Source organism: Candoia aspera, chromosome 4 (genome assembly GCF_035149785.1).
Source record: "Candoia aspera isolate rCanAsp1 chromosome 4, rCanAsp1.hap2, whole genome shotgun sequence".
NCBI classification, from domain to species: Eukaryota; Metazoa; Chordata; class Lepidosauria; order Squamata; family Boidae; genus Candoia; species Candoia aspera.
The window spans coordinates 9,086,349-9,101,361 of NC_086156.1; the positions used below are offsets into that span (position 1 = coordinate 9,086,349).

General features: G+C 38.7%; 1 protein-coding gene across 1 annotated transcript in view; it reads left to right on the forward strand.

The window, feature by feature from the left end:
• UBE3C (ubiquitin protein ligase E3C) overlaps positions 1-10,175 on the forward strand; it is a 58,863-nt gene extending 48,688 nt beyond the window's left edge. Inside the window, exons 20-23 of the mRNA XM_063303384.1 lie at positions 110-298; positions 419-485; positions 1,022-1,152; positions 8,603-10,175. Coding sequence (XP_063159454.1) covers positions 110-298; positions 419-485; positions 1,022-1,152; positions 8,603-8,773 — 558 coding nt within the window. The 3' untranslated portion in view covers positions 8,774-10,175. The remainder of the gene's footprint in view (positions 1-109; positions 299-418; positions 486-1,021; positions 1,153-8,602) is intronic.
• Positions 10,176-15,013: the final 4,838 nt, after the last annotated feature.

Here is a 15,013-nt window from a genome sequence, read left to right on the forward strand (position 1 = left end):
TCAGCACAATGTCATGGAAGGTGATTGTAAGAGTGGGGTTAGGGGGAAAAGAAAGTAATTTGTCTAGAGAGAATGAGATTGATTTCATAGAATATTTCTGTTTTTATAGGTGGTTGAATTGAAGCTTGGAGGAAAGGATATTCCTGTTACTAGTGCTAACCGAATTGCCTACATTCATCTTGTGGCAGACTACAGGTTAAATAAACAAATCAGACAGCACTGCCTGGCGTTCAGACAAGGTCTTGCGAATGTTGTTAATCTTGAGTGGCTTAGAATGTTCGATCAACAGGAAATACAGGTATAATAGCCCAGCCAAATGGAGAAAATAATGCATTTAGCCATTTTAAAGAAAATTAAGATTTGAATGTTCTGCCTGGATCTGTAACCATACATACTTCTTTTTCTCCAACCCTACTAGGTTTTGATTTCTGGTGCCCAGGTTCCAATTAGTCTAGAGGATCTTAAAACTTTCACAAACTATTCAGGCAAGTATATGGCAAATAAAGGTGGTGGTGCAGGACAGAAATAAAGAACCCAAGCCAGGGCAGTTCAACCTGATTAATTCTCACCGATAGCAACAGAAGAATTAATTCTGTGGTTATGCTCTGTACGTGTGTACGTACACACACTGATTCTTATGGACCCAGTGGGATTTTGCTGGATGAGACATCAAGTAAAAGACAAGGAGTAGCAAAAATATATTGACATAATGTGCAGTGATGTAGTAAATGAATGAATAGTCCCACAAATTAACAATCAGTTTCACTTGGTTTTTAAGACAGCGCTGTCCTTTAGATAGTAAATGAAAGAAACTATTATATGACCTTTTAACCATCCTTTATGCCTCCTATTGGTAAAGCATGGCGCACTCTAACAAAACCCTCTTATTGTTTATCAGTCCATCCTTCAATCCCGATGCTGTTTATCAGCTCCAGACGTAGGAAGACTCAGAAATAGTTGTCTTCTAATGATGTAGAATCTTATCTCAGTTATAATATTATTTTCTTTTTTTAAATGGTAGGAGGTTATTCTGCAGATCATCCAGTAATCAAAATCTTTTGGAGAGTAGTTGAAAGTTTCACGGATGATGAAAAACGTAAATTACTCAAGTTTGTGACAAGCTGCTCACGGCCTCCTCTCTTGGGGTTTAAGGTATTTGCCTTCATGATTTTGTCTTTTAGCTAGTTTGTTGCAGCCATAATATAGTGAATTAACAAATGTTTGCTTAATTAAAAACTAAGATAATGGGGATGTGCACAGATAAATCGTAATAATTACTTACTTTAGACTCAGTTCCAAATAAAAATAAAGATTTCATGTCTACTCTAGGAAAATATGTTAAGTATTTTTAAAAGAACCTACAGTTGTCACAGTAATTATACTGCAGTTCTATATATTTAGTTTCAGAAGTAGATCCTATTGAATTCAGTTGGGCTTCTTCCCAGTTAAAAAGGTATAGAATTGCAGCTTCAGTGTTTTTGTGGGGAATGAACAATTTGCTCAGGAGGGATCAGACTAAAGAATTGCAGAAGTGAAGTTAAAAAAAATGAAGTCAAAGGTGTTAAATAAGTTCCAAATATTGGTGCATGCTGCTTGACCAATAATCTATTTCATCTCTATTATTTCACATGATAAATGATCAGTGCAAGCAAACACTTTCCAAGGAAAGAACAGGTGTTACGTGTTCTGTGGGAGAAATTACAATTCAGTTAATAATTTATTATGCACATAATATAAATGCACATCAAATATATATAGTTCATATGATTTATTGTTTCAGACTTAAAAATCATTTCTGCCCCACAATGGATGGATTTTCTTGCTCTTGCAAAATTTATTACCAAAGTAGACTCTCTCCCCCCGGGTCCATGCTTCGTGGCATATTGGGCAGTAAGGATCTACAGAAGCAGATCCTTTTGATTTCTTACCTATTTCTATCAATTTCTGCTGAATCACTTCCTATCTAGAAAAGATCTAGTTTTTTAATACAGTTCAATGCTATGTTCTCCTTCAGAATGTAGGGCTTTCAGGTATTATAGCGTGACTAGTAACGTGGTCCGTGTCCTGATTATGACATTGGTCCTGCCTTGATAATACAGAAGGACATGGAACCATCCATGCTTGTTTCACTGCATGCAGTTATTGCATATAACCATTGCTTGTGTACAGTTTGCAAGTATAAGGATTAAATACACCTCAGAAATAAAGATGTGGTTTATGCAATTATTTTTGTATTCTGTATAGGAGGAGTAGGCAACCTGCAACCTCAGTAGGTCTACTCTTGAGTGCAATTGCTGAAAAACAATTATGATTTGTTGCCATTTTGTTTCTGATTCCTTCTTCTGTCTTACAAATTTTATATATCTGTCTAAATTTCTACTTTGAGGTCTCCCTATGGAACATGACATGTGACATACCAGATTTATACATAGTATATCTTTGTTGCTCTCTAGTTTGCAGTTCTAGGCTGGTGAATCCCAAGATCCACCATCCAGAGCCAAGTGCAAAAGTATGATTCAAGAGAGGAAGAATATATATTTTGAATAAGAGTACCTCTGAACAGATTGGTTTCGGTACCAGAGCTGAGCTTACAAGAAGTAGCATGAAGATTTACAGGTGGTCCTCGTTTAGTGACCACAATTGGGAACGGCAACTCAGTCATTAACCAGAGTGGTTGCTAAGTGAAACTGCGACTGTGCATATGATCTTACTTTAGCTTTCCTTTGCTTTACAGACCTACAAAAGTCGTAAATGCAAGGATTGGTCATAAAGTTACTTTTTCATCACCATTGTAACTTCAAATGGTTGCTAAACAAGGCAGTCGTTAAACAAGGAGTACCTGTACTTTTTTTTCCCCCCACCCAATCTTTGTCTCATTTAAGTAGCTTAATTTTGAGGGAATGAAGGCTTTTTGTTCTGAATGCTAAGCCATGGAGAATTGGAAAAGCCTGGCTATCTCCAGTCTTGATCTACCTTCTGTCCATCCCCACCTTACAGAGGTTGTACTTTCATGGCTGAAAGCTTACCATAAAGTACATATGATTTTGCATTGGAAACAGAGCAGAAAAGAACGACTTCATCAAAGAAGGAGCAGAGATTCCTAGTCATTCCTACTGATGCCTGTTGTTCATCAACCAAAGAGGCTAATACTTTGCTGTAAAATACCCAAATCTATTACTACTTACTCACCAAACTGAGGAAAATATACTATTACCCTGTTGTGCCAAAGTGGCAGAGGACCTTTCAGAAGAATAGTATAATTAGTGTTTCTAATAAATGTCCCTGCAGTACTTTGAAGATGAAGAGTACCATGTACTGTAAGTGGATGTAATTAGTATTTGCCATGAAATAAATGGGTTTGATTGCCCAAAAACATACATAGATCTATTGAGGGCCACATTGGAGCAACATCTCTTCAAAATTAATTGTATGTAGCTGTATTAAAATAGAAGATATTTCAGTTTTACTGTTAAGAACGTAATTTTGCATAGCCTAGCACTGAAATCTTGCCCAAGCTACGTTGTGGAACTTTCACCTTTTGCTAAAGTTAGTCCAGACTCATTTAGAAGAACATAGTGTGTCTTGCTGTCCTTTATTTATAAATAGCCCAGTCATGACTTGCACAGTTAAAAAAAAAAAAAAAGTGAAGTCTTCCTCCCTACAGTCTGACCTCACAGTAACATATGCTAAAGCTAATTAAAGTTTAATAAGTTTAATAAATGAGATTGTTACAGACAAAAAGAAATCATTAGAGTGCAGTTGGAAACTGTTAAGTTCCAATCAGGGCACATAATAAATTGCTGCTGCTGCGGCTTCTTTCTCTGCTATTGCAGATTCCCGTTGCAAAGTATTTAATTATATGACAAATGGTGCCCTTGGCTTGGCATTTCAATAGAGCACTTCATTTTTAACATTTTTAAAACTTAAAGTAAGAAAATTCAATTAGTGCTTTGAAAGGAGCACTAAAAACACAGCATTTTAGCTATGACATACATTTTAAGGCCTCCATTTAAACAATAACTTAAAATCTCATTATCCTCTTGGCTCCGGGTGTTAAGGGTTGGTTTTTTTCCCCCAGTTTCTAAAACCAGATTACCTGTTTTCACTCACCAAAGCATTTGATGAAATTAATATTCCCTTGCCAAGGAAAGTGGAACTTTGGATATGACACATAGCTGCTTTCTCATTTTTGTTGAGAGAAGTAATTTTCACAGAATAGGAAAGCCTATTTAAACACTGTGGGAATCTGTCTTCTATTCTATATTTATTCTATTTATATTTTGCATGCTACCTTTTAAAGTTATGTTTTTCAGGGCAGGAATACAATTTTTTCCTGTTTTAAATAAAATACATTTCTTAAATGTTCATACAAAGCAATAATTGGAAAAGAAACCTTTGACCAACATAGGTCTCCAACAGATTTCCATGTGGTGTAATTTAACAACATGTGATTGTCCAGGATTCTGGATACTATACAAAAATGAGGTTTTGTGTAAAATGCAAAGCCATAAAATGCTTTTTCCTCAAGAACAGGAAATAAATGTTTGAGTCCAGTTCTTATGCAGTGCTCAGCTTCCCCATTTTGCCCCCCTTTCAGTGAAACCAAAATCTCTGTGAGTCTCCCCACTACCATCCCAAATGTGGGTGTGTGAGAGAGATACTTGTAAATGTGTGTGGATATATTCACGTCTGCATTTATATCTGCCAAAAGCCACAGTCCAAAATGAAAGGGCCATATAAAGAAAAATTGAAATAACAAATGCTGATCAAAATAATTGCATATAAACGAAAGGTACCTCAATTATGAAATTACAGGTAGTCCTCGCTTAATGACCGTACGTTTAACGATAGCCTGAAGTTACGACAGCCTCGGAAAAAGTGCTTTATGACCTGTACTCACACTTATGACTGTCACAAAACGTCGCACCACCTCCGCAGTCATATGATCGCAATTCAGGCACTTGGCAGCTGTCACATTTATGACCGGTTGCAGCATTCTGCGGTCACGTGATTGATTTGTGACCTCCATCGAAACATCCATTGAAGAAGCTTGATTCACTTAACCACCATGGTGATCTGCTTAACAATCCATGATTCACTTAACGGCCACAGTGATTTGGTTAATAACCATCATAAAATGGTTGTAAAATCGGGTCCGGTCACATGGCGACTCACTTAACAGCTGCACCGCTTAACAACCAGTTTCCTGGTCCCTGTTGTGGTTGTTAAGTGAGGACTACCTGTATTGGATCTCCCATTCTTTCTCTCATACACAGAAACATACAAGTGCACACTCTTACGTTCCCTCCTTCCAGCAGAAACAGCCAAAAGAGAGGAGGAAGATGGGGAGAGGTCGCAGGATTGGGAACGGAGAAACAGGGCAGCACGTTTCATGGGAATGAGATGAGGGAAAGAGGTAACTGGCAGGGAAAGGAAGAAAAGTGAGAATCCATTTAGGTACTACACAGGGGTGTAAGTTTAGCAGGCATGTAGGTAATCTTCAGACTGATCTTTTTTATATATAAAATTTTTATTAAAAGATTTTTAAAAAGAAAATACTAACTAATACAACCTAAGAAAAGAAAACAAAGATCAAAGAGAAAGTAAAAAATGCAAGAAAGAAAAAAAGTTAAAAAACAGAAAAATGATACAAAGAAGCAGCTTCTGACCTTCTTTACAGCAGTTATAAGTACAACTGTAATTTTTCTCTTACTCTGTGGTTACGTGTCTCTCTTCTTTCTATAGTCCATTCTATCTAATCACCAAAACCATAAATTATAAGTTCATATTTTCTGTTTCATGCAAGAAGTCCGTAAGGGGTTTCCAGTAAGCAAAAAAATGTAAATACTGTCTTTTCTCTGATCAGTGCAGTCATAATCTTGCTGCCATGTACCATGTACAAAAACAAAATCCCATGACTGTTTTCCAGCTGTGTGTCCATCAGTCCCAAAAGAAAAACTTCCAGTTGTGTATTAATTTTCAGGATCCTCTGAATCTGTATGTATTTGGATCCAAAATTTTCTAGCTTTTTTACACGTCCACCAAACACGATGAAATGTCCCTTCATGCTGTTCACATTTCCGACATAAATCCATAAATTTAAAGTACCTTTATACATTCTAAACAATTTTTCTGGTGACATATACCAACGTAACATCATCTTAAGAAATTATTTTTAAGATTATAACATAATGTAAATTTTGAATCCTTTCAACCCCATATTTTCTCATTGTTCCATCTGTATCTCATAATCAAAAACTTTAGCCCGCTTTATCATACATTCTTTCACTTGTTCTTTTTCCGTTTCAAATTTCAATAAAAGTTTATACATTTTAGCAATTACATGTTTGTCATTTGTACACAATTCTATTTCAAAGTCAGTCTTAGAATGTTCAAAACCATCAATTCTTTTGTCTACTTTAAATCTTTCTGATAATTGTAAATAAGAGAACCATTGACAACTATATCCCTCTGCCACCAGTTCGTCTCTTGGTTTTATTTTACATTCTCCCTTACAAAATTATAATACGTCACGACAAATTAGCCATTTACGTTTGCTTATCATTTCTCGTCTATAGAGTGTTTCTTGTGCTGAGAAGCCACAAAGGTGTTTTTTTGGGCACAACCATCTTCATGATCTTAAAGGCATATGGCAAAGCCTGGGATGTGCCTTTAGTATTTTTATTGATAAGAATGTCTCTAGGCTCCAAAGGCCTTATTTTTCTTCTTAGGAAAAAAAAATCTGTGTGTGACTACAGCCCAATGCTTAGTGTGGAAGGGCACTGTCCAAGCGGAGAAAGATATCCGGGGCAGAGGAAGCATCCTCAAGACTGGGAGCTGGAAGGGGCAGCAGATGGCACTGTCGTAAAGCTGTGCTCATATTTTGTGCTGGAAGGCACCAAATATGTTCCCAAAATTTCCAGCCTGGCCACTGGCTCCAGAAGTGAGGATTCCCAGTTCCTTGTTCCTTCTGGAAGAATCAACCTCTTATATTCGCAGAGTCCATAAGGTTTTGTTCTGAATGGCAGCCTCTTTCTAAGTGTTCCATGTTTCCATATATAGATTAATAGCTGTAGAGGGCTGAGGGAATGGTCTTGAAGGACAGGAGGATCAGCTGCTACCAAGGCAGTGGTCAGATAAGAGAGGCTTGAGCCCAGGCTAAGAAGATAATGTAAGAAAATGTCTCAGAAGAGCCCCTCTCTAGTTCACACAGAGATAAAGTGAGGGAGGGTGAAGCATATTCAGGCTTCCAAGATTCTGTTACTATAGCGGTTACAATAAAAGTAGTCCTGACTTACATGGCATTGGTTTCTTAGTCTGGTCTACCTTGTTGGGCTGACAATAGCATCTGATTCCATGGCTTTAATGGTAGCAATTCAGGTAGTCCTCGCTTAGTGGCTGCCTTGGACAGCGGCTGTTCGCAGTTATGACAGTGATGAAAAAGTAACTTTGCGACCAATTCCCCACATTTACGACCTTCGCAGCATATCTGTCTGTCACACATTCGCCATTGTTCACTTAGTACATGCCCTGTGTAAAAACGTAAGCACAGTCTTGGTTGCGTGATTTTTTTCACTAAGTGACCGCTTCGCTTAATGACTGAGTTGCCAGTCCCAATTGCAGTTGCTAAATGAGGACTATTTTTTTTATTGATTTATTATTCAGGCTTATAGGCACTTCAATCCCTAGATTAAGTGGCTCACAACTTCATATATAATGAATTGGTTTAAAACATCCAACCCCTCCTACAGTCAAACTCAACATGGTGCCCTCATTTCATACCCAGGGTCAGCCTTTACAGTCTCTTCATTTCATCCCCAAAGGCCCTGCAGAAGAACCAGGACATAACCGCATTCCAAAATTCCCTTATCTGTAGGGTTACTGTCTTCCAAAAAGGGAAGCCACAGCAGAGAAGGTTAGCTTACCCTTCCCATCAGATCTCCTGGGAGGAGAATTCGTAATATACCCTGATGTGATCTCTACTGGATCATACCAGCTGGGTGGAGCAGCTAGTCTCAGATATATCTTGCCCCAAAGACATACAGGGTTCTGTAGGTGGTAACTAGCACTTTGCATGGCACCTGGAAATCAACTGGTAGCTAGTCCAGCTCCTGCAACAAAGTGTTGGGTTGAGAAATAGTTGATGCCAATACACTGAGTCAAGAGACGCTTTCCCTTAACATTTCATAAAGTGTTCTCTGCACTGTCAAAAGCTGTTAGTACTACTGCTCTGAAATTTGCAGGGTAAAATCCCTCTGTGCTGTTCGAATTGTGGGAGCCAGAATGCAAGCAGATAATGTTTTCTTTGTTTCTTTACTTAAAGAGTTTTGTAATGCACATTAGTGAGTCATTCTCCCACTACATTGTTGAACAACTGCCTGAGAGAATAAAATAAACCATTTTGATCATTTCCCATTTTTCAAGCTTTCCATTACTGAAGGTTAGCTGGCTCTCCAGGAGCCAAGATGACACCTTTTGACAACTTTGTTCCCTGCTTCAGATGTTTCTTCAGGGCCACAGGGACAATAGCAGGCAGAAATAGCCATTTTTAAAACTGGTTCTAATTGGTTTTTTTCATTGTTATCCCCCCCTCCCACCACAGGAATTGTATCCTGCTTTTTGCATACACAATGGGGGCTCTGACTTGGAGCGACTCCCCACCGCCAGTACCTGTATGAATTTGCTGAAGCTTCCAGAGTTCTGTGATGAACACCTTATGCGGAGTAAGCTGCTTTATGCCATTGAATGTGCTGCTGGATTTGAGCTGAGTTGAACCGAAGCTGTGATTGAGTGCTCTGTGGAGGAACTAACCAGTGCCTATTCCTTAAGCCGCACACGCATCTCGCAGATTAAGGGAGTTCCATGTAAATTTTTGCAACTCATTTCCCCATCGAATATCCTTAAGTAGGTTTCCGTTTTACTGCAAGGCGTTAGCTGGCTGTGTCGTTTTTTTGGGCGTTTTAACCCCACTGAGGTTTCCTGGTTCGGATTCAAAAGAAGGAGCGGTTGGCAAGCTTTCCAAGAAAGAGCACCTTTGGGACAATGACATCTTCAAGAAAATAACCAAAGATGAAGGCTTTCTGCTGTTTGAATACAAATAATTCCGCAAAGTGGCAATAAAGTGCCCTGCAGAGTAGTCAATGGGGAAGAAACAAGGAGATGTCCTTGGAGAAGGAAGCAAACCGTTTGAAAATTGCCCTGCAACTCAAGTAGCCCCACTTCTCTTGAAATTCTTTACCATTCTTTCTGCATCTGCAATTTATTTGCAACTGAAAAAATTGCATTTTTATTAGGTAAAAGTGAGGCACTGAGAAATTTATTTTGGCGTTTTAAAAAAAAGATATTTAAGCTACCTGAATAGGCATGCCTGATCTTCAGTCATTCCCTTAACCAATGTCACAATCAGTTGCACCCTGTTCCAAATAATGTAATTATTCATGTTTTTTCCTCTGATCTGTTCCATTGTTGCTCTGTGCCTGTAGCCTTTAAAAAAAAATCATACTACCTTGGCATATAGAATAAATAAAATAGTTGTGACAATGGAAAAGGAATTCTTGTAACAACTATTAAAATAAATTTGAACAAAAGTATCAGGCTTCCTTCTTTGTAGCTGAAAGCCTGCAGTTGTTTGCATTTTCTCTTTCACTTACTCTACCTGGAATGTGGTTGGTGAAAAACTTTCCATTTGCTCTGTCAACAGGACAAAGAATTAGGGGGTGGGGATACTTGACTGCATTTGATTGCCAAGAGAAATACTCAAGGTAAAAAGAAGTAATTCAGAATTGATAGTAGCACTGGATCAACATTTGTCGTCATGTGCAATTCTCACTTTTTTAAAATGATACAATTGGGTCCCTAAAGCATTAACTGGCAGAATCAAGTATGTCCTTTTGGGGCAGTGAAAGAGACCTGGGAACTTTGGAGCTGAGGGAACACTCAGCTGGTGGTCTCCAAATTTAAAAACAGTGTTACTGCTGGAGAAGCTCCTAACTTTAATAATTAATCAGCAGTAAACAGCAATATATTTTAAATGTGCAGAAGAGGTCTGAGTGGTTTTAAGATGTTTGCTAGTGTTAGTATAAAAATGTATAATTTCATGACTTGGATAAGAAATGAAGTGTTAAAAATGCTATTTGTAGTCTCCTTGTACAGAAATAAAACAATTGTTTTCTTTTTTGTTTTGTTCTAAGCTGTTTCATTTATGGTAACTATAACAATTCTTCTATTTTGTTCATAGTTGTCTTTTCTTTTTTTCAATACATAAGCTATAAATTTATTACAGATAACCCTTTTTAAAGAATGTTGCAATCTCTAAAGAGAAAACCCTGAACATTTTCTTTTAAAAGTATTTATTTTATAATCCACAGCATTAAATATTTCAACTTTTTAAAAACTGTGTTCCTCTGTGGGATTAAAACTATTGTGTTTGTAAATTCAAAATATAAATTAAACTTTTATATTGTGTCATATTTTCAAGATTTCAGTGGAGTTGTGCCACATTAAGACAACCACAGGTGATGCTTTTACTTCTGCCTGTTGTGCAGTGCAGTTTCTTATTAGGGAAATCAACTGAATTAGAACTATAGAAGAGGCTGAACTTAAGCTGAGGGGGCAGGAAATGGGTAAGATACAGTGAGCTACATTGGTTTTATCAAATAACAACTACTTGTTCCTACTGATCCAACTGCAAAACCTGTGAATTCTTTTTAATTTCATTAGTAGTTTGCTCTAAGATATGAAGAGCTACTTCAAGAAGAACTAAAAGCATTTTTGGAGATGTTAACGGAGTGGTAGAATCCTCTGGAATCTGACTTTATTTCCCTGAAGACAGCCAAGTGTCAGTTTATTGGACCTCAGTGCAACTGACTTCACTTAGAATGCAATTAACGTCATTTGTGTAATACCGTCATTACCCAGATGGGACAACCTGATCCAATGATGTAATTTGCATCCTTTGTGCATTTATTTATTTAAGTGACTTTTGCCATTTCAGTCTGGCCAACTTACAAAAGTCAAGATACAGTCAACAGCAGAGTAATAGAAAGGGCAATACAACACCCAGGGTGCCATTTCTCACCCAAGGCAACAGAGTAGAGTAATTCCACCTTCCGTCACCAAGGGCTCTTCAAAATAGATTGTCATAAGCTTCTGGAAGATACTGCAGGAAGGGGCTGCTCTCATCTCTTGGGTTAAGATTTCCATAGGACGGGGAATCTCACAGAGGTGGGTCAATCCCAAGCTTCCTCCTGAGACAGTTCCCAAAGCCTCCACCTTTTCTTCCAGCAGGAGCCATGAATCCAGGAAATAACCCAGATTGTGTGCTGAGTTTTTCAGGGGAAGCACAACCCCCTCCAGAGTCAAAGTTTGAATAGTCCAGGAATCGGGTGGCTTCTGAGTTAACAGCCACTCCATCTTCCCTGGGTTAAGCCTGAGCCTGTTGCTCTCATTCAGCCTCCGAGAGCCTCCGGGCAGCATGATCAAGGCTTCCACTGCATGTCCTGCTCAGTCATGAGGACATAATGAAAATCACTGCAAGTGAGTACTTGGTTTAACACAGTTTTTAATAAAGGACACTCCTGACCCCTGGTTAGTCCATTAAAACAAGATTTCACTGTAATATTAAATGAGAATCCCTTCTAAGAATCTGCCATGCAGACTGTGCCTGTAAATAATCTCCGTCCCACATTTGTCTGATTCTGTGTAATCAGTATGGTCTGAATTCATACTGGTTTATGTGTGAATGGGTCTCCAGATTAGGGTTGTCCATATGCAGGAGGCTGCAATGCCTATTCAGTGCATACTTTCCCTCCTTTCATTGTGGAACTTGAGGCAGTACATGTAGGGGAGAAGATCCTCATTCTCACAACCACTGTGAAGAATGAAAAAGCTAGGCTGAAAGAACAAGTGATCATCAACAAGCCATTGTTTATCCTCCATGACTTCCTATATGTATACAAGCCCAAACCAAAAAATAGTTAGATGTGATTACATGTTTTACTATATATTATTCTAAAATTCTTTTAAAAATATTACTTGCAAAAAAAAAACATATCCATGAACATGCATCATTCACAGACTTTCTTTTACATATATGTTGTATGTAAAATTAGGTTGGTTGTGTTCAAATTAAAAATGTGACTAAATATTTAAAGAATTTCAACTACTAAACCAACTTAGATGAGGAAGGAAAAAGAAGATTTAACAGTAAAAGCTGACCACATTTCTAATTCTATTAAAACTCTCAGCAACAGAATTCCTGTTCAAATCCAGAAGAGGTAAAATTCTTCAGACCAATACTCTTCCATCCTGGTGGTATCACCCTTTCTGCAGTTTTTAAGAGCATTCAATTTCATTTCCTTTGTCAGCTTCTATATACCATTCAGTATGTAACTCTAAAGGACATCAGCAAATACCAGAGTCTCTGCCAAAACAACGCCTTTTAAGTTTTAACCAAATAGACCAATAGTTTTCTATTAGACAACCCAATTATCTGTTCAGTGGCTCCCTAAACTCTTATGTATTAAACTAACAGCATAATCTGATACCCCTGATAAATAAATGTAAGGTTTATTGTTTCATAACGAGTCGGTTAAATCCTCTATGACAGTGTTTCTCAACCTTGGTGACTTCAAGCTGTGTGGACTTCAACTCCCAGAATTCCCCAGCCAGCATGCTGGCTGGGGAATTCTGGGAGTTGAAGTCCACACAGCTTGAAGTTGCCAAGGCTGAGAAACACTGCTCTATGATTAGAGGGAGTTCTAGTCCTGAAGGCTATAACTAGATGTGAGAACCTGTTTTAACTGGAGATACTGCCACACTGGACTTCTTGGCAAATGTTTATAAAGGCATGTAGAAGATGGTCTCCAGGGGTGTATTTTGAATTTTGATTTCTCTTTGCTTAATGTCTTTCCAGTGGCGGCCTCTTTCTCTTCTGCATTAAGGCCCGCTTTCAATAAACAGGCTGTGCCCTCAGCTGGTTCAGTGTGCAGGGATCTAGGAAATCAGATAAGTATCCTTTAGGCAAATCAACCCTTGGGAAGTGCTGTGGAAATAACCCAGTGAATAATATGTAAAGAACAGATGATGTGGGTTTTTCCCCCGCCTCTCTCTTCAGCTAGAGAAGCCCTCTTTTTTCCAGTCCTAATAAGTATTTCATTCTGATGCAGAAGTTCCTTCCCATTCTTGGTGTCTGAGAATAAAACTGTTGGCTCTCCTGCCAATTTATCAGCTCTAACAATTAGGATCAGAAACATAGCTTTGCTCCCTAGGTTTAAATGCCCTCCCTACATTCAATTCAGACTGGAGAAGACTCTAATGCTGGGGAAGATGGAAGGAAAGAGAAGAGGACAACCAGCAACAAGGTGGATGGACTTGGTTACAGTGGCAATTGGTGCACTGTCAGAAGATCTGAAGGACCAGGTTGGGGACAGATTGTCTTGGAGAAGGTTTACCTAAGTGGTTGCTAAGTGTTGACACTGATTGGATGGCAAAAATCAATCAGTCACTCAATGCAAAGACCCAGCTCCCTTGAGAAGTCCATAATGCTGGGAAAGGTGAAAAGATGATGACCAGCAGCAAGGTGGATGGACTCAGTTACACTGGCAAGGAGTGCACCGTTGGAAGACCTGAAGGACCAGGTTGGGGGCAGACTGCCATGATGAAATCTTATCTGTGTGGTTGCTAGGAGTCAATAATAAGACAGTTAATGTTAATCCAGTTTAATTCACGTATTGATAAACCATTTTTAATCATGTACTGATTATCATTGAGCACACAGAAATAGCCAAGATGTTTTGTACCTATTCGAAGTGCCTTAATCAGTGGTTGACCTGTTTGTTAGGCAGAGATGTCAGCAATAGATGAAAACCAGACCATCTGCCTTTTCCTTAGGAATGCCATGCTTCTTAAGGCGGTGGATAAGACCCTGGTACCAAGTTACTCAGGAATGTGTAGGAATGTTATACCTTAGTGTAGTTTTTTACTTTTGATTGAACTACATTATTATGACTACTGAGAACGTATGTATGACATTGCTTTCCATGTTTGGTTTGCACTAACGTATGCTTTTTTATTGGTTTATAGTTTGGTTTATAGTACGCTGTTCAAAATATATAAATGGGGTTTCACTCCAAGCAGGGTGTGTGCCCACTTTGGAATTTACTCCTGGGCAATCTTTTATTTGCAAATAAAAGTCTCAATCCTTTCCACCAGTGTTTATTGGGCCCGCATGCCAGGTAAAAGCACCCAAGCTTTCTGGGGTAACGTCAACACTGACTTGATGGCACATAATCAATATTCAGTTACCTACATTTTTAGATAGTGGCACCTGGCCAAACTTATCTGGGCTTGGAAGAAGGTAAGCAGGCAAGGTCAAAAAACATTTGGGAAAAGGCAGTGACAAACCCTTTCAATAATCTTTTTGGAAGAAAACTGCATCAAACTAGACCGGGGGGACCTATTTAGAAAGCTGCTGCTATATTATTATAGTGACCTTGGGCCAGTCACTCCCTCTCAGCCCTGGGAAGGAGGCAATGACAAAACCCTTCTGAAATCTTGCCAAGAAAACTGCAGGGACTAGTCCAGGCAGTCGCCAGGAGTCAACACTGACTCGAAGCACACACACACACAAATAAAAATAATTAAAAAATAATAATTTCTTAAAAAAAACAACAAACGTTAATAATATTTAATTTAAATTTAATAATTTAAATTTTAATAATTTAAGTTTAATAATTTTTAAATAATATCGTTTTTTATATTTATATTGTTATTCTTAGCCCCCCCCCCCCCTCCCCAGGGCTTACCGCCTCCCTTCCTCTCACTTCGCGTGCGGTGCTAGTCTCGGGGCAGCCGCCAGGGGGCGCGCGCAGCTCTGTACCGTAACCTTTCTCTCCCGAGGAGGAGGAGGGGAGAAGGGGGGAGGGAAACAGAAGGACGACTTATTCTAGAAACTTCCGGAACGTTAAGGCCGTGACGAAGTTCCTCCTTAAGGGGAGGTGCCTCCCTCCCGGAA